The 18862-nt window shown below is 45.7% G+C and overlaps 1 protein-coding gene across 1 annotated transcript in view; it reads left to right on the top strand.

Moving 5' to 3' along the window:
• The window catches only part of CSMD2 (CUB and Sushi multiple domains 2), a 571373-nt gene that overhangs the window by 387708 nt on the left and 164803 nt on the right, over window positions 1-18862 (top strand). The window contains 3 exon segments of the mRNA XM_069477647.1: window positions 2581-2796; window positions 4160-4348; window positions 9889-10058. Coding sequence (XP_069333748.1) covers window positions 2581-2796; window positions 4160-4348; window positions 9889-10058 — 575 coding nt within the window.

Below are 18862 nucleotides of genomic sequence, written 5' to 3'. Positions count from 1 at the left end.
GCTCTATGCCTGGCAATAAGGAACTCGAGAAGTATTTGGTGATATGAATTGAATTGAGCTGAGCCCAGACCCTTCTCCAGAGGGCATTCCTCGGTCTCTGTTTATAAAAGTATCTCAGGCTAACAGACCTATTAAGCCACTGACTTTGATTGCTCCCTAACAGGCAGAAGCACAGCTCAGGAAACTCAAAACTTTGGGAAATTCAGAATAGTTCAACTTGCCACATGTCCAGCCCAGGGGAACAGCAAATTCAGGAATCCTGAGAATGTCCCCTTGCTGAGACCTCAGAACTGGCTTCTTTTAACCCGTAAGGCTATCTGGGAATTAGATGATCTAAGCAAAGAGAACACCTACTGTTGCACACCTACTGTGTGCCAGGCACTGTACTGCGTGCTTTGCATTTGCTGGCCCAACTACTCTCCACTTTATGAATTAGATGTCTCCTGTGAGGGAGATGTTACCAGGTACATGCTACAGCCGAGGCCCTAGAACTCAGGAGGTGCTAGGCAACCTTGGCCAAGACCCTTGAGCTAATAGACAGGCTTTCGATGCAAGCCTGTCTTCCTCCCGAGCCCGGGCCTTTCCCGCTGCCCTGCTCTTTTGGCCCCCACCCGGCGTTGTTGTCGTCCACAGGATCCTGCACGGTTCGCTCCCGTGAAGTATCCATGTGTGTGCATCTGTCCCGTCAAGTCTGCATTCAAACTCCAACATGGGGCATCTCTAGTTCTGTGACAATATCTTCTTTTCTCACAATGGCCCAAAAAGCCCCAAGCAGTCAGCACAGCTGGGAAACCCAGGGGTTTCATCTCAGTTGTTTGCTCATCCTCAGAATCCTGGCCAAATGTTTACTCCTCGGAGGGGCTGTATTTGCATGCTAGGAGAACAGAGTGCAGAGCGTGGCGCTTAATCAACTTGTTTCCGCCTGTTACTGTGTCTGACCCTCTCTCCACCCGGCTCGGTGTTCTAAGTAGGAGGAAGAGGAATATATTTCCCAAGCTCTATAGACTGAGGACAATTTTCTCATTTGCACACGTGTCTATGTGTCAGGAGTATAGCATGTGTGTGGGCACACGTAACCACAATCCCTGTGTAAAACGGAGATAATGATAATTACTGTACCCACGTCATAGGGTTACTGGCAGGATTGAGTTTTCATATTTTCCTTCCAATTGACAGAGGCTGGCTACAGAGCAAGTAAAACGGGACAGTGGCACCAGATATTTATTGATTGAAATGTTAATGTGTATTGCTGTTTTGATTTTATTTCACTCTCTTGACCCCTTCCCCCTTAGCTGGCCTCTTACCTCCCTCTTTCCCCTCTCTGATTGCTCCTGGCCCGTCTCCCCTTCCGCTCCTCCTTCTCCCTGCCCCCTGTTCCCTGTCACTTCTCCCCTCCCTTCTCCCTCCTCTGACTCTCACTCTGCCCACCCCCCTCTGCCCGCTTCTCATGCTTATGTCTTCAAATATCGCCTGTTTGCTAGTGATTCTCAGATCCACCTCTGCGGTGCCTCCTTATTCCTGAACTTCCAAATCTGACCTTGCAGTAGCCACTAGATACCACTGCTTGGATGCTGAAAAAGCCAAGTCTCTTCCTCTTCTCCACCCTGTCCCTCTACCTCCTATATGTCCTTCTGCAGGTAACAAAAGACATCGCCATCCTTCAGGTCGGCACTCTCCCAGCTGTCCTGGCATTTCTCCTTCGTGTCTAATGCCTGCTGCCCCGTCCACCCAACCCCAGGGCTCATGCCCATCTCCAGCCCTCTCACCCAGTGCAGGGCAGCTGCCACTCCAACTGATCTCTCTGCCTCCTCTTCATCCTCCTCACAGCCACCAACACTTTGCTAAAACTAAAACCTGACCCACTCTGGATAGAACGGCTTCTCATTACCTCCAGAAAGGTGTCGGGTCTGGTCCCAGGCCACCTCTCCAGCCTCAATTCCACATATCTCTGCTGAGTGGGTCCAGCCACGCCATGCTGCTCACTGAGCCCTGGAATCGACAGCACCTCTGCCCCTTTTCACATGTGGGCCCCCTGCCTGGGACGCTCTTTCTCCTCTTACCTGGTCAAGTCCTGTGCCTCCTTTTAAGAGCCACGTCAGAGGTTCACCCCTTGGTGAAGCCACCCCACACTCCCCTCTTTCTGCTGTCACCTGCTGTCACTCTACCCCATGGCACACTGAGCTACCTTGCTTACGTTCTAGCGTGCGTCCCTCTGGACTTCAGCTATTCATTTAATGTCTTGTTCCCCTCGCCTAACCCTGGATCTTAGCCCGTAGCAAGGACTCAACAAACATACAAATGCTTGCAGAATGAATTAATGAACAGCTATGAAGCATTCTCACAGGCCTAGCCATAAATCTCTCTTTCAAATTCTGACACCACAGAGATATGTCCTTCTCCGTGGCTGGCTCTTCCTGTACTGGCGTGTTCAGGTTCGTTCATTAGAATCGCCCGTACGTTTTATCAATGTGTGCTTGTAGTCACACGTACCGATAGACGTTTGCAAATTGGAAATGTTTGTACAGATCCCGTCTTCAGCCATCTCGCCGTCACCAACCTGACCCTGTGGTCTCTCCGCAGGGGTGTTCTTTACTTTCCACACCTTCCACCTGGAGAGTGGCCACGACTACCTCCTCATCACCGAGAACGGCAGCTTCACCCAGCCCCTGAGGCAGCTGACTGGCTCGCGGCTGCCGGCTCCCATCAGCGCCGGGCTCTACGGCAACTTCACCGCGCAGGTCCGCTTCATCTCTGACTTCTCCATGTCGTACGAAGGATTCAACATCACCTTCTCAGGTAAAGAGCGCGATGGTCCCTGGGTGGGGGGGAAGGAGAAGAGATCGTGGAGCCATTCGCTCTCTCACTCCGCCGCCAGTCTCTGGTCTTCCTGCTAGGAAGACGGATGTGAATCCACTCTCCAGTCTCTGGCAGAATGATCTCAGTGCTACAGCAAAAGATACTGAAGTTAGACACAAGGAAGAACTTCCCTATAATGGTCTTGGAAAGAGTTAGCAGGTTCACTGGGAATCTTCTCTGAAGGTATTTGGGATTCACTTTGAACATGGCCTACCCAGCTGGTTGAACTAGAGGACTTCACAAAATCCCTTCCTGCCCCGGTAATTCCAAATTTTTCTCCTGATTCCACTTCCACTATTTTACAACTCCAGCAATTTAAAACAATTTCAAAGAAGGGGGTTTGAAATTAACATATCACGGTGGTTTAGTCTCATTTGGGACCTTCCTCATCAATGCTAATTTAGTAGTACTAGATATTTATCTCATGTTCAGGAATCCTGAAAAGAAAGCTCTTACATTTGGCATTTGGGGAGGAAAGAGGACGCTGGGCTCCTCTAGTATTGTGTTCCCCACTCCTCTTGTCCCACTGTGCCCCAGAGCACCCCACCTTTCTCAGCCAGGACCACGGATAGCAGATGGATCCCTCCTGGGGTGGGCAGGAGGTATCTGGCCTCTAGGAACTCTACCCCTGCGCTGGCCTTCAATGCAGAAGCCACCTGCCATGTGCCTGGGCTGGCCTGACTGATGGGACGTATCCGGCCATATGCCTCCACCCATATGAGACCCTCTTCCTCACCGTACAGAGCCCTGGGGGACTGCGTCCCAGAAGGAAGATGGCCTTGGGGATGAGGGGCTGCTTACTTCTATGCTGTCACTAGAGGCACCAGGCAGGTCCCTGGCTCAAAAGTGCCACCTGTCATGCTTGCCATCTGCCTCAAGTGCCAGCGTCACTGAGGCATAGAGTCTCTTCCCCGATGTGAGTTGCCTGAGGCTGGGTCACACATTCTGACCCTCTGGAACCAGCCGGTTGCATTGATCTAGTTCAGTGCCCAGGAAAAGAGGCGGGAGAGTCTGTGAGCCCCAAGGCCTGTTCTTGGAAGCGCTGTGCCCTTTCCCGCTGCTGGCAGGAGCAGGGCGCAGACCACCCACCCGTGCCTCCCCGCTTCTCTCTCTGCCTCTGCTCCTCTGAGCTCTCACCTCTTTTCTCTTCGCCTATCGTGGGCCAGCGTGTGTGCCTTCTGTTCTCTGTCTGTCTTTGTCTCTGGCTGTCCCCCTGGCACTCAGGCCTGAGTGTGCCCGTCTTCTTGCTCTGCATCTCCCAAGATGTCTCTGAGCCCGACTGTCCCACTGCCTTCCTTTGCAGAGTACGACCTGGAGCCCTGCGAGGAGCCCGAGGTCCCGGCCTACAGCATCCGGAAGGGCTTGCAGTTTGGCGTGGGCGACACCCTGACCTTCTCCTGCTTCCCCGGGTACCGTCTGGAGGGCACCGCCCGCATCACGTGCCTGGGGGGCAGACGGCGCCTGTGGAGCTCGCCTCTGCCAAGGTGTGTTGGTAGGTGGTCACGTGCTTTCATTTTGCTTCACTAGTGGGGTGGGCCAGGTTCTAGTCAATTGGCGTGAGGTGGTGGACCGCGCACGGACTGAGAGGCAAACAGGCCTGGGTTTGAGGAGGGAATGAGCCCACACTTACCTGCAGCAAGACTGGGGCAGGTGACCTAACTTCCTTCTGCCCCAGCCTCCTCGTCTGTGAACCAGGGATGGCAATACCTGCTTCATGGGACTGTTCTGTAGACTAAACTGACTATGCAGAGTGTGTCCACAGGGCCATGCACTTGAACTTGACTTCAGTTCTCTCACTTCCCCACCCTTAACACACAGACCCATGGCTTAAGGACGCCTCTGGTGGAGAAATCCAGATGGGCGCTGGGCGGGCCCTTAGGGAGGAGGTATGGCTTTTCCCGAGGGGAGTCCCCATCTGGTAGGGTGGATGTGTGCTCTGACTAGTCTGATGGGGGTGCTCGCTCTTGGAGACTCCCCAGGAAAACCATCCGTCCAGCAGGGGAGGAGCGAGGCCAAGAGTCGGGTCATTTAGGGAGCACCCATGCCATGTCAGGCACACTTCTAGCTTCTGGGGATGTGAAAGCGAACAAGACAAAGAAAGTCTGTCCACTCGTGGTCCACATTCTGGGGGTGGGGGCACAAGCCATAAACACATAGACGTGTAACGCGTCAGGCAGTGTGGAGGGACACAGAAAACTGTCAGCTCAGACTGTGCTGAAGGTAGGGCCGCCCTTTTATGAAGAGTGAACAGGAAGGGCCTCTCTGATGGGTTGACATTTTAGCAGAGATCTGCAGGAATTCAAGAAGCCAACCACTCAGATATCTGGGGGAAGGGGGAGCAGAGGTCCAAGACCCCAAGCCATGAGCACACTCAGTGTGTGAGGAACAGCTGGGAGGCCGGTCTGGAGCCAGCGACAGGGAGAACAGGAGATGTTGACCAAGGTAGCTGGGGGAGGTTGGAACCAGGCCTTGCCTGCTTCCTCCTGAGAGCTCTAAAGAAGGCTGTTCAGAGCTCCAGGCCCAGAGGGTAGGGGAGGAAGGGGAAAGCCCTGGCTGGCTGTGCCTAACATATGAGGGTCATGGCTCTGCCTGCCCAATCCTGAAGATGCAGGGTTGGATGAAATACTGGCTGGATTTGTAGAATACTCACCATGCTCACTGTTAGCCATGGAACTTGCTTAAAGTGAAATAGTACAGAAAACCCCATAAAAATACACAGAACAGGTAAAAGCAACACCAAACTGACTGAAAAAGGGACCAGCATCTCAAAAGCCGATGAAGTCAGCCTTGCCTGAGATGACCCCACGGAACCCTCGGGCCCTGCAGAGGACAGAGTAGACAGGCTGGCAGGGTAGGCATGGCCTGGGCTATGCAGTCACACAGGCCAAGGTGGAGTCTCCACTCTGCCACTTACCGGCAGTTAGATCTCGGGCAGGTCAGTAAACCCCCTCAGCCTCAGCTCCCTTGTTCATTAAATGGAAATAACAGGCCGGGTGTGGGGGCTCAGGCCTGTGATCCCAGCACTCTGGGAGGCCTAGGCAGGAAGATTGCTTTAGGCCAGGAGTCCGAGACCAGCCTGAGCAAGAGCTAGACCCAGCTCAACAAAAAATACAAAAATTGGCCAGGCGTGGTGGCCCATGCCTGTAGTCCCAGCTATTCGGGAGACTGAGGCAGGAGGATCATTTGAGCCCCAGGAGCTTGAGGTTGCTGTGAGCTATGATGACACCACTGTACTCTAGCCCAAGTGACAGAGCAAGACCCTGTCTCAGACAAAAAAAAAAAATGGAGATAACAGCATCCAACTCACAGCCTTTATTCTAGATTAAATGACATAACTTACATAAACCAGGAGGTACCATTTAATTATTGTCATTTTGCCAGTAACCTTTTTATTATTTCTCAATAACGAATTATCATTATTTTGCCAATGAACTTTTACAATCTCAAAGAGGAAACCTTAAGACAAAGAGTTACAGAATTCTATGTTTGACCAATTAAATAACCCCAAAGTTTACCTCCTCTCCTGTAACCATGCCGCAAGGCACCCACCCACCCTGGCCTGGCCACGCACGCTCAGACACACACGGAGCCTCCCCGGGCGGTTCAGTTTGTATCCGGGAGCTGGCAGCTGCTTCAGCGTCTGGGAAACGTCCACAGCTAAGTGGTTCTGGGGGAATCTCTTCCTGAATGGGATTATCCGGGACCACAGATGCACACAGCCCTTGAGCTCTTGCCTCATTGATCTCATTACATAAACTCATTCTTTAACTTATTATTCCAATTACTGTTTGTTCATGACACCTCACAATATTTTCATTATTACATTTGTCTTCTGTTTCACATGTTATTAATAACGCACAGCAATTATAATCACCTCTAATTACCACCAGCCCTGCTGCAGAGGCTCGGGCTGGAGGTACCGTGGGAATGCCCACCGGGGGATGCTCCCAGTTGCCACACGCACTGTAGGTGTAAATTGGATGATTTAGCCCACACAGTTACCAGGAACGTTCCAGCTGAGAAGGAGATGAACAGCCCTGGGCTTTAATTCACGGTGTGACATTGGGGCAGGAGGACATAGCCCCTGACCTCAGGGGCCCCTGAATTCAACATGGAAGAGACAGCCCTGACCCCGGGGGACCCCAGTCTGTAGCAGGGGGCATGGCCCTGTCCTTGGGAGCCCTGGTGTGGTGGAGAAGACCTAACCCTCTGCCTCAGGAGCCCCTCACGGAAGGATGAGATAGAGCCCCTGCCCTTAACGAGACCTCTTCCAATGGGACGACAGAAGTCACAGATGCTGGAATCAGCAGTGGCACTTTCCTGTGCCTGTGACTGTTTGTTTCTCTGGAACATTTATTTGTTTCCATTTACGCCTGTGTTTGGTTTCTTGGTGCATCTGCTCACCTCCTCTGTTGCTTTGGAAACTCTCCCAGAAGCAAGCGCCATGTCCTTCTACCCTCCTGAACTCTCTGGTGCCCAGGACAAAGGCCTGGCAGGGCATAAAGACCTGGGATTGGCCAAGGACTGGCCACATCTGAAGCTCTCAGCCCCTCCTCATGGAGGTGTTGGGCATGTGGGAAAGAGGAGAGGGTCGTGCCATGGCAGAGTCGGGACACAAAGCTATAACGCAGAAAGTAGGGCCAGGAAGGAGGTCCAAAGATATGCCAAAGCCCATGTTTAAGGGAACTAGGCAGAGGGCAAGAGGCATCAGGAGCCGTGAGGGTGCTGTGAACCTCGGGCAGGTAACACATGCTCCCCATGAGCATCTTAGCTTTCTGCTAAGCGTGGGCTCCAAATGGAAGCAAGTAAGCTGCATACATTCACCTAGGACAGCTGGAGAAAGAGAGAAGGAATGATACTGGTTGAGGGCCTACTATGTGCAACCACTCTCCATATGTTTCCCTGTCTTGCACATAAAATCTCATGCATTTATCCCACAGTCTGATACGAATGTTGTTACTGTCCAGATGAAGGCAGATGAAAAGACTGAGGGTCAGAGAGTTGGTAAAACTTGTCTACCTCCAAAGTCTGCGGTCATCCCACTACACCACGGGCCTCTGCCTAGATGGAGGGGAATGGTGGGAGAGATACTTCAGGGGCTGCCCTTGTGCTATGACAGAGTAATGAATGTCTAAATGCACATGGCCCTCAGCAACCCCTCCCCACCCTCATCTGAGGGAGCCCAGGAAAGATACATACTCTGAAAACACATCTACGTAACTTATCAGCCTCCACTGCCCCCAGGTGCCTGTCCACCACTGCCCCTTTAGTTTCATGCCCCAGCTCAGCACATTCGTCTTGATATTTGGTAGGTTTGCAAACAACCAAAGTTTAAAGCACTGCAAAGTTAGATTTCTTCTCTAACATAAATAAAGTAGGGCCATGTAAAGTCTTAGGAAACTGAATGGAGCAGGACCCAGGGAGTAGGGCCTGTTGAAAAGTAGGGACTTGGTGGTGGGACATATGGTCCCCAAAGACTAGGAAACAGCCTTGTGGGCAAGAGAACACACAAGCCTATCACTTAGCCCACGGGAGGTTCAGCTCTGAACATTTCCACGGGCTCATCTGTGCTGCCTCAGCCCAGGACACTCCTGGCTTAGAGCAACTAGAGTTGACTGTATGGTCAGAGCAGTGGCCCGTTGGTCAACCTCAGGGTCCTTCCAGCCAAGGACTGTGCCTAGAGTAAGGACACTAAGGGATGCTTTGGAGAAAACAGACTTGCTACCAGCAACCTCAGAGATTCAAGACATGTGCCAGATTCCCCATATGTCCAGACAAATGATGGGCCTGCCATCTGGACTTGTATTTACATCCTTCCGGAACCTAATTATTTTTAGGACTGTACATCTTCTGAGGTCAGTGTACTCCATACTCATTCATTCGTTCACTGGGTAAATATTTATCTTACAGACGATCTGGGCTAAGCCTTGGAAAGTCATAGATTCATCAAGCATGACCCTAGCCCTCCCGTCACTCGAGGTTTGGGTGGGGGATACAGGCAAGTAGCAAGCAGTCAGGGTGCAATACGGCAGGTGCTCTGAGACAGGGAAGCACAGAGAGGGGCTTCATGGTTATTAAGGATCTTAGAGCGCCAACCGCATGGCTCCTCAGCGCATGCCCTGCCCACGCACTGAGTGGTGTCGTGGAGACAGTAACATGCCCGAGCCCCAGAGGATCCACAGTGCAGCGCAGCAGATAGAAATGTTAACAAATAAGTCAAGCAAAATGTGATGACTGCTATAAATAAAGATATGGGAACAATGGGGAAAGAATGACTAATTCTGGAGGAGAAACAGATTTCCAGGGGAGGGTGTGATTTCATCAGCTGTTGAATGAAAGAGGGGTCAGTGAAACTCTGCTAAAACTTTCTCCAGAGCCTCGGGGGTCCTGAACTCCAGGACCAAGGAGAGCGAGTTCGCAGTCCCCTCCTCGTCATGAATTGCGAGACGTAGAGTGAATTGCTAAGTAGCATGTTCTTTATCTTTAAAACAGGGCTAATTGTGCCTACCTTACGGGGTTGGCTGTTATGACTAATAACTGCTCCTTGTAAAGTGTCTGTCATGGTGTCATGCATAAAAGGGTTAGCGATTATTATTTGATCTTGTCCCCACTTAGTTTCTATCCTCTGATACCGAAAGGCTTTGTCTCTCTTCACTTAACTGCCCCCTCCTCCCCAGCCTCCTCCTCTCGGTCACTGCTGTTGCTATGATACCGTGGGAGCAGGTGCGGGGAGCGGCTGCTTTAGAGCACTGTGATGGTAAATGTGCCTGGTGGGTTAGTTTCTGTTTCTGCAGAAGAGAGACAGATAAACAGAATGAAAGCGATAAACAGACCCGGCAGAACTATAGGTAGGAAGGTATTGGAAAGAAGTTTGATCAGCATTCCTGTAGACAGGCAGGCAGATGGGCAGGTGCACAGGCAGGTAGACAGGCAAACCACTTGGCATCTTTGTAAGGTTTTCCAGAACTGTGAGTTGTTTTCTGGGTGCAGCTGCCGGGAGTTAATCTGCGATTGTTGTGATTCTCTTTGCAGCTGAGTGTGGGAATTCAGTCACGGGCACTCAGGGTACTTTGCTGTCCCCCAACTTTCCTGTGAACTACAATAACAATCACGAATGCATCTACTCCATCCAGACCCAGCCAGGAAAGGGGATTCAGCTGAAAGCCAGGGCATTCGAACTCTCGGAAGGAGATGTCCTCAAGGTAAAATTGATAATTTCATAGAGTGTGTGTGCTATGGTATGCAAAAGTGTGGTCAACGCTCCTCTGTTTCTGTGTGAATTATCCAAACACTCTCCTTTCCTCCTGAGACCCAAGATAGGGTCCTCACTTATCTGGGAGAAAGTGAGGACCAAAAAGAGAGAGGTATGTGAGTGTCTAAAAATATGGCTTTAGAAGAGTTTGCTTAGAAGCTGCCTGCTATCATGTACACGTGAGACTGAGTAAGGGCTGACTGCATAACAAGAAATGACAATACATTCAGTTAGAGCAGCAATGGATCTGGTTTTTCATTGTGAACCCTGACCATCAACACAGATAACGAAGATCTCATAGAATGTGTGTATGTGTGCATGTGTGTATTCATTTACTCAGCTATGTGTTTGTGGATATGGATTCTTTTATATTTACATTTCCCCATGTGTGTGAATTGGTATCTATGTATTCATGTGGTTTGGGGCCTCTGTGTCTGTACATACCTGTGTCCGTGTATTTTGTGTATGTGCACTTGATGTTTCGAGTATGCGTTTTGGCAGACTACTGGGCTACTGCAGTAGCTTCAGTGTGCCCTCATGATGGCCTGTGTGGCAGTGGGGTTAAAGACAGTGAATTCAAGACATACGTAAGAGAAAGAAATGACAGGACCTGGATTACAAAGAGGGTTATAAAGAGGGAGTTGCTAAGACTCTGAGCATACATATATCTTATATTTCTTTGTATGTGTGTGATTAAGTGTGTATCTCCAGTAACGTGTGGGGGGTGTGTGTGTGTGTGTGTGTGTAATCAGAGTTGACTTTAGAGAATTTATTAAAGAGCTGCCTTAATAAAATGGATTATAAAGAAAATCTCACACATAGTATGTCCATTTTCATTCTAGGTTAAGGAATTTTTTAGCTTATTCTATAGTAATATAGTTTTATTATTCTCTGTAGCCAGAGAAGTCTGACACTAGAAAAAGTTGAAACAACCAGAGGCCACTACTCTGGAAAATCCAAAGAGAAACCATTAAATCCACATCCTTTTGGATTCTCTCTAGATGTGATAAATGTGCTGTCCGTTTTATGTACAGATGACATCATGGCCCACCTGCTGGGGCATACGTCCTCTTGTTTGTATGTGTGTGTGTGTGTGTGTGTGTGTGAGAGAGAGAGAGAGAGAGAGAAAGGTGTTTCTCACTCTTACCTAATCCTTTTTGAACCCAAGAAGATGTGCTCATGAGATGACTGGGTGGGACTGGGTGTGCATGAAATAGGATAGAACAATTCCACTGGCTTCTTGACCTCCACTTTCCAGCCCCACGTAAACACAGTGTGCCTCTCCAAACAAGAGAGCACAAGACACGGCTTCGTAACCTTCTGACAACCATGTCTTTAGGCATCTCCCTTGACCCGCTCTTCCCTCCATCCATTTGTTAATCACCAACAGCAGAACCCCACGGGCTACAATTGGGACAGTGGGGCCAAAGGGACTTCCTCTCTGTAGTGACACAGATGGAAGTGATGTGAGCTGGACAAAGCAAAGGCCTTCTTGGATGAAGGCCGTCAGCAGAGAAAGGTGGCTTTGAGGCATAGGTTGCAGTTTTCAGGCTTTGAAGGAGTTATGAGCAGTGGTTCTGTGCATGTGGCCAATAGTGCCAGCAGAAATGGCTCCTAGGTTGCTGGAGGTCACATGGCATATGGCCAGTGCCTGAGCTTCTCACTTAGAGTGGTCTAGATTCAGAGTAGCACTTAAGACATAGTCAACAGGTGTGTATACCCACTGCACTGCCGCGGTTTGGCCTCAGGGTCAGGTGAACAGCTTAATAGGCAGGCAGAAGAGAGACTTCCTGAGGCAGTCAGGGTAAGAAAGGAGAGACACGGGGCATAAAACCTAGGTCAGAGATCAGGGGGGCTCTCGCAGGAGGCAGGACCCCACGTAGTCCTGCATGGTTGTGAGGAGAAGGGCCTGAATTCCTGTGTTTCTCAGGGAGGACCTTCCCAGACTTTGTCACCTGCCCAGTGGACCCTGCCACCCAGCCTTCTGATACTGGGCCTGACGTTCTTGGCAGAGAACATCTTACTCCTGTGTCTAGGCCTCTTTAGTTCTCAGAAGGTTAGGCTGTGGCTTCTGACCTGGCTGAAAGCCCATCCAAGGGACCCTGTGACCACAGAACTTCTAGAACGAGGTCCTGGGGAGGAAGGACAAGGTACGCAGGGATATAGGGATGGTGACATGTATCACCTTCCTGTTCTGTCTTCCTCAGGGCTGCTTGCCCTCTTGAGGGAGAACCTAAGCCATCAATAGGTACCAGAGCTCTTTCAGAAATAAAAGAGACTCTCAGTTGTAGTTTCCCAAATGGGATTCACAACTGCCCTGCGACCACCATCTGCTGCAGCAGCCCTGCTGTTCAAGCCTGTCACTCTAGTCTACCTCGACACAGACATCTGCAGAAGGAGAGCAGAAGAGTCAACTCCAAGAACATCCTGCTCTTGCCCTGGTGTAATTGACCCACCTGCTACACCACTGGCACCTTCCTAATCTTGAGAACCTGACTGTCTCTCCAAGGAAGCCCTGATGTACACCTGAACTCCTGACCAGGGAAACCTGTCACCTCCTCTGTGCTTTACTCATCTCCAAAGATGCAGTATTTTGTGCATCTGACTAACCCTCCAAACCTTCTGTGGTCTTGCATTTCTGACGCATGAGATGCCTGTTTTCTTGCATTTGTGACCCAAGATCTGTTCCTTGCCCTCAATAACTGCAGATTTCTTAAACATCACCCCCTCCCACTCCAAAACTTCCTGACTCTTATTATTTTGGTACCTGCCAGTTGATCCTTGCTGCTACCCTGGCATGAGCAAGACAGGAAGGGTCTTTAAATGCAATGGCATGGAAAGACAACTTCCAGCTCAAGATAGGAAATGAAGCACATGCATATAATTTCATCCTCTACGGTTTCCCATTAGAATGACTAAATGGACATAAAAACAGGGGAATGTGATCTCAGCACTATAAATTAGGCAAGGGTGCCTTTCACATACAACTTAAAGAAATTTCTGCCAAATGAAATGCCCAAGAGAGAATCCAGATTGAGAAAGGGATCAAACCACAAATCACACAAGTGAAGTGAAATCCTGCCTGTGGATTCAGTGCTAGAAGCCTTAAGAAGACTTAAGACCACCTAGCTCAGAGCAGCAGAGCCTAGGGCTGAGGACACGCCATGGACCATCGGCAGGGACCAGATCTCAATCCTGCTAGCTCCTCTGGAGATGTGCTAGGTCTGAGAGACCACACAGAGCCAATTCCCTCTTGACATGACATTCTGGCCTTCATTTGGCTTTTGTTCCCAAGCCAGGTACAGCAGGGTAATGCCAAGGGTGATTCTACATGCTCACACATGTAACATGCATACACACATGTACTCTTTAGCACCAGGGGTAGGAAAGGCTCCTGCCTCGGCCTCTTTGGGTTTAGCTCTTTTTCTTCCTCTTAGAGACTACTGGGTTTTCCATTCCCCATTTCCATTCTCACTTTGCATGGCGTTCCCACAAGAAAACTAAACGGATATGTGTAAATATTCAGTAGATCAGAAGTAAGACACCTGTCTGAGGAATCAGAGCTAATTGCCCCTCTGTAAGCAACAGAGAAAAGAAAAATACTTTAAAGGCTCCTAATTTGTATTCTTAACAGGATTGGAGAGAATATTATATTTATGACACAAAAATAGGCAATAATGAAAACAGAGCAATCTGAGATGAGGAAAGATTGAATAGAGATGAAAAACATGATCACCCAATTAAAAAACGGAATGGAGGTAATGAACGGAAGATGGCAAACCACAGGAAAATGAAATCAGATTATTGTAAGATCAATTGGAGAACTTCTCCCCCATCTCATAAGGAAATGAAAAAGGATTCTTTTATATTAATAAAATGTATAATCAATCCACAGTAAAACTTTATGTGCCAAATAACATAGCATGAATAAATTAAATAAAAACTTCTGGAAATGTAAGGAAATTTTAATGAAGTTACAGTCATCATGGAAGATTTTAATATATCTCTCTTAGTCCCTTACATATCACCTAGGTTAAAAATAAATAAGGATTTGGGTAGCTTGAATAATATAACAGAATAAATCCAAAGGAAGTAGAAGAAAGATACTTTCAGCAATAAAGGCAGAAATGACTGGAAAAAGAAACCTAAAGAACAGAAGCAAATATCAGCAAAATCAAGTAGTTCTTTGAAAAATAACTAATAAAATAGACAAACCTGGCAGGACTGATCAAGGAATAAAGAAGCTACAGATGTGTGATATCAGCAATGACAAAAGGCACATAATCATAGATATAGTTGGAATTATGGAAATAAGAAAATATTTAAGAACAACTATAAGCCAAGAAATCTGGAAGCTCAGATGAGATGGAAATTTTTATGGATAAAAAGTACAAATTTCAAAAAATAAGAACTTAGAAAAAAGCAATTACTATTAAAAAATTGGAATTCACCCATATTCTCTCTCAAAAGCCCCAGGCCTAGACTATTTTACAGGTAAGCTGTAACAAAACTTCAAGAAACAATCAGTCCTTGCAATGATCAAACTGTTTCAGAAAAGAGAAAAATAGGGATTCACCTCCCAACTTGTTTTTTTAAAATGAGGCAAGTAGAAGCATCGACATCAAAGAGCAGCATGATGGTTATAAGAAGCTGGGGCGGGTGGGGGGAATGCGGGGATGGTGGTCCAAGGGTATGAAACCTCAGTTAGGAGGAATAAGGTTTTCTTCTATGAGATCTATTGCACAGCATGGTGAATATTAAATATTATGTTATAATATATTGTACATTTCAAAATCACTAAGGGAGTATATTTCAAATGTTCTTACTAGGAAAACATGATAAGTATTTGAAGTCGTGGTTATGTTAGTGAGCTTGATTTAATTATTCCACACTGCAGTCACAAATCATAACATCGCTTTATACCCTCTACATATATGCAGCTGTAATTTTATCAATTTATAATTAAAAATTAAAATTAAAATAATAGAAACTATTAGGTCAGTCTCACTTATGATCATAGATCTAAAAATTCTAGATACAATATCAAATTGAATCTAGCTGTGTATTAAAACAAAGATGACCAAAGTAGGCTTGATTCCAGGAATGTAAGGATGTGTCAAAATTAGAAAAGGTCATAATGTTATTTGTTAGACAAACCATGTGAAATTGCCATTTTTGTAGGTCAAAGCTGGTCAAATATTGGCAATTTCATGAGGCTCAACGTAATATCCTATAAACAGATTAGAAAACACATTATGCTGCTAATATACCCCAAAATATCATATGGTAAAATTTAATAACCTCTTGTGATTTTTAAAAATATCTTATAAAATTGTGAATAGAGCTTTCCTATTTTGGTAAAAAGTTTAAATTTCCTAAGGATTTTCAGTAAAGTCAAGAACAAGACCACTCTAGCTCTACTATCACCAGTAGGATTCAGCATTGTACTGAAGATTCAAACCATTACAATTATACCCCAAAAAAAGAAGATATAAAAATTGTCTCTTTTGTTTAGAAAATGCAACATAATCAACTAATAAATTATCAGAACCAATAAGACAATTCAGCAAAGCTGCTGATGTTTCTGTAACCAATTAAAACATGTAATCAGGGGAAGAAATTTCATTTATAATAGAAACAAAAACTATAAGACACCTAGGAATAAGCCCCCCAAAATGTTCACAATCTTTACTGAGAAAATGATAAAACTTTATTTTAAAAGTGCTATAACTAAAATAAATGCAGGGAAAGTTCATGCTTGTGGATGAACAGAGGCTATGAACAGGAAATTCACAGAAGAGGAAAGTAGAATTGTTGATAAACATATGAAAAGATGCTCAACCTCAGTGGTAATCAAGGAAATATAAATTAAAATGAGATACCATTTCACACCCATCAAACTGGAAAAAATCATGATGCCTGAAAATACCAAGTGTCAGCAAGGATATAAAGCCATGGAAACTGCCAGACATTGCTAGTGAGAGAATAGATTGGTATTCCTCTTTGGAGAGCAATCTATCAATATCTACCCAAGCTGAAGATGTCCCTTCCCTGCACCCAGCTTCTCCACCCTAGGTGTATGCCCTGGAGAAACTTGAGCACATGTGTGCAGTGGACATGCAGGAATGCTCATAGAAATGAGGCTTACCTTTGTAAATGTGTTTAAAAAGCTATCCATTTAGCATATTCACTTTGAAACCAGCCATGTTGCTGCCTTACTGGATGTGACAAATGTGCATAGAGTCCCTTGGATTTCTAAGAACGACATTTCCATCACCTGCACATGATGATGAACTAGACCACCAAGTAATAGCCTGTTAGGAAATAATGTATACAAAGGCCCAATTCCCAATAGCAATCAAAAATATAAAAATACCCAGGAATAAGTACAGAATGTCACTGAGAGACATAAAAGTCAACTTGATTAAAATAGAGACAGACACCATGTATATGGATAGGAAGACTTAATAGCATATGGATATGTAGGAAGATTTAATATCGCACAGACACATTTTTTTTCTCAAATCAATCCATACATTTAATGTAACTCAGTCAGAATTATACATTTTGGGCTAGGTGCGGTGGCTTATGCCTGTAGTCTCAGCTACTTTGGGAGGCCAAGGCCAGAGGATTGCTTGAGCCCAGGAGTTTGAGGTTGCTGTGAGCTAGGATGATGCCATTGCACTCCAGCCTAAATGACAGAGCGAGACCCTGTCTCCAAAAAAAAAAAAAGAAGAAGAATTACACATTTTGTTTGGGGGATTTTGTTTTATTTTTTTAATTTGGGGAAATTCTTGAGCTTATCTAGAAGACTAAATCTAGGAGAATAATTTGTTTTGTTAATAAGTTAAAAGAAGATAAATAGAACTTTCCCTACCAAATATTTAAATAGATTATAAAAGCTACAATAACTAGAAACAGTGTGGGTCATGCACAGGAATAGGCAATAGGTAAATGCAATGGACTAGAAAGTTGACAAACAAAACCAAATGTATACAATTAACATGTGAATTATATATTTGAAAAAGATGGATTTAAAATTGGTGATGGGTGGAATATTCACAGACAGTGTTTTGCTAAATGGCTAATCTATCAGGGGGAGGGGGATAAGGTAGAATATTACGTCATAAGCCAAAATAAATTCCAGATAGTTTTAAGAACAAAAGTACTCAAGGAAAACATTGGTTTATTTATCACATATTTACTGAACGTCCCCTATGCGCCAGGGCACATAGTTTAGACACTGACATATGAATAATTATACTGTGGATATGGGTTAATTCGATGGAAATCCCTGCAGCTATTTAAATGCCATTGTGGAAGAAATATTTAATGACTTAAAAATATACACATTATATTAAGTGAAAGAAAAGATTCCCTATAGAATCTATAGTTTGATCTTATTTTTATAAAATAACAAAGAAAGAACTCTATAGAAGGAAAGAAATGCATAGAACAAAGCCTGGAAAGATGGTCACCAAAATGTTGCTAAGTGCTAAAATTTGTTTTTTTGGGGTTTTTTTTGTGTGTATGTGTGTTTTTCTGTTTTATAAGTTTTTCTGAAATAAGTCTTTTATTGTAATGACACAAAAAACATTTTTGTTCTTAACGAATTAGGATGAATTATGCTTGGAAATTAAGGAAAATATCCTGTTCCCATCACACTTTTTATTAATTAACAATAATTTCTTGAATACCATCAAATATCCAGCAAATGTTCAAATTTCCAATTATCTCATAAATGTCATAATACTTTTAAAAGTTACAGTTTATTTGAATCAGGATTAAAATAAGCTCCACACATTGGATTAGTTGTCTCATATTTTTTTAATATCTGGGTTTCTCCCTCAATCTCTTTTATTATCCCCCTTGTAATTTATTTGTTGAAGAAATAACGTTATTTGTTCAGTGGAATTTTCCACATTCTGTATTTTACCCACTATGTTCCCAGGGTATCATTTCACATGTTCCTCAGTATTTCCTGTAGGTTGGAAATTAGATCCAGTGGCATGATCTGATCTAGTTTGATTTTTTTTTTTTTTTCTTTTTTTGGCGCGATAACTCCATAGGTGATGGTGTGTCTTCCATTAAGAAACACATGATGTCTGGTTGTCTTTCTTATTTCAATGTTAGCAACCATTGATGATTAATGCCTTGATCTATTAATTCCAATTTACCCTTTAATTTTAATGGGTAAAAATATTTTTATTACATTTTAGATGCAGCAGTGGGCTAAACTCTTTGAACTGGTACCATTCCGATGTCTGTTGTAATCCCAGACTTCACTCACTCAATCAGTGATATAAAGCAATTGCACATAGGATCTGGAAACAGACTTGACGCTCCCGAGAGCCTAAACAAATCTCTGTAATATACAGCACTGTTAGTTTGAAGGATGGCTTCTTTTAGAAAGCTTTGCTTCATAAATAGTGGAATGGAAATATTGTTCCAATTTGCTGGCAGCTGGCACCACATTGTGTGCCATGCACAAATATTCATCACCCACCCATAGCTCCCATCTTTGATATTTACCAAAGCACCAGGGGGTCTTTCACTCAATCACAACTTCTGTTGTTATTTGTACAATTATCTGGAAAGGAGCAGCAACCTCAAAACCTGGGGAGCCAGTTCATTATTCTGATGATTGTTGTCTTCGCTGGTGCTCAGAAGTTCAGGGGACAGATGGGAGTAGGGGAAGCCAGATGCCTGCACGATTCCACCCTTGGCAAGCCCAGCAGGCCCTAGCTGGAGCCC

Source organism: Eulemur rufifrons, chromosome 8 (assembly GCF_041146395.1).
Source record: "Eulemur rufifrons isolate Redbay chromosome 8, OSU_ERuf_1, whole genome shotgun sequence".
NCBI classification, from domain to species: domain Eukaryota; kingdom Metazoa; phylum Chordata; class Mammalia; order Primates; family Lemuridae; genus Eulemur; species Eulemur rufifrons.
This window is presented reverse-complemented; position numbering and strand designations above follow the sequence as displayed.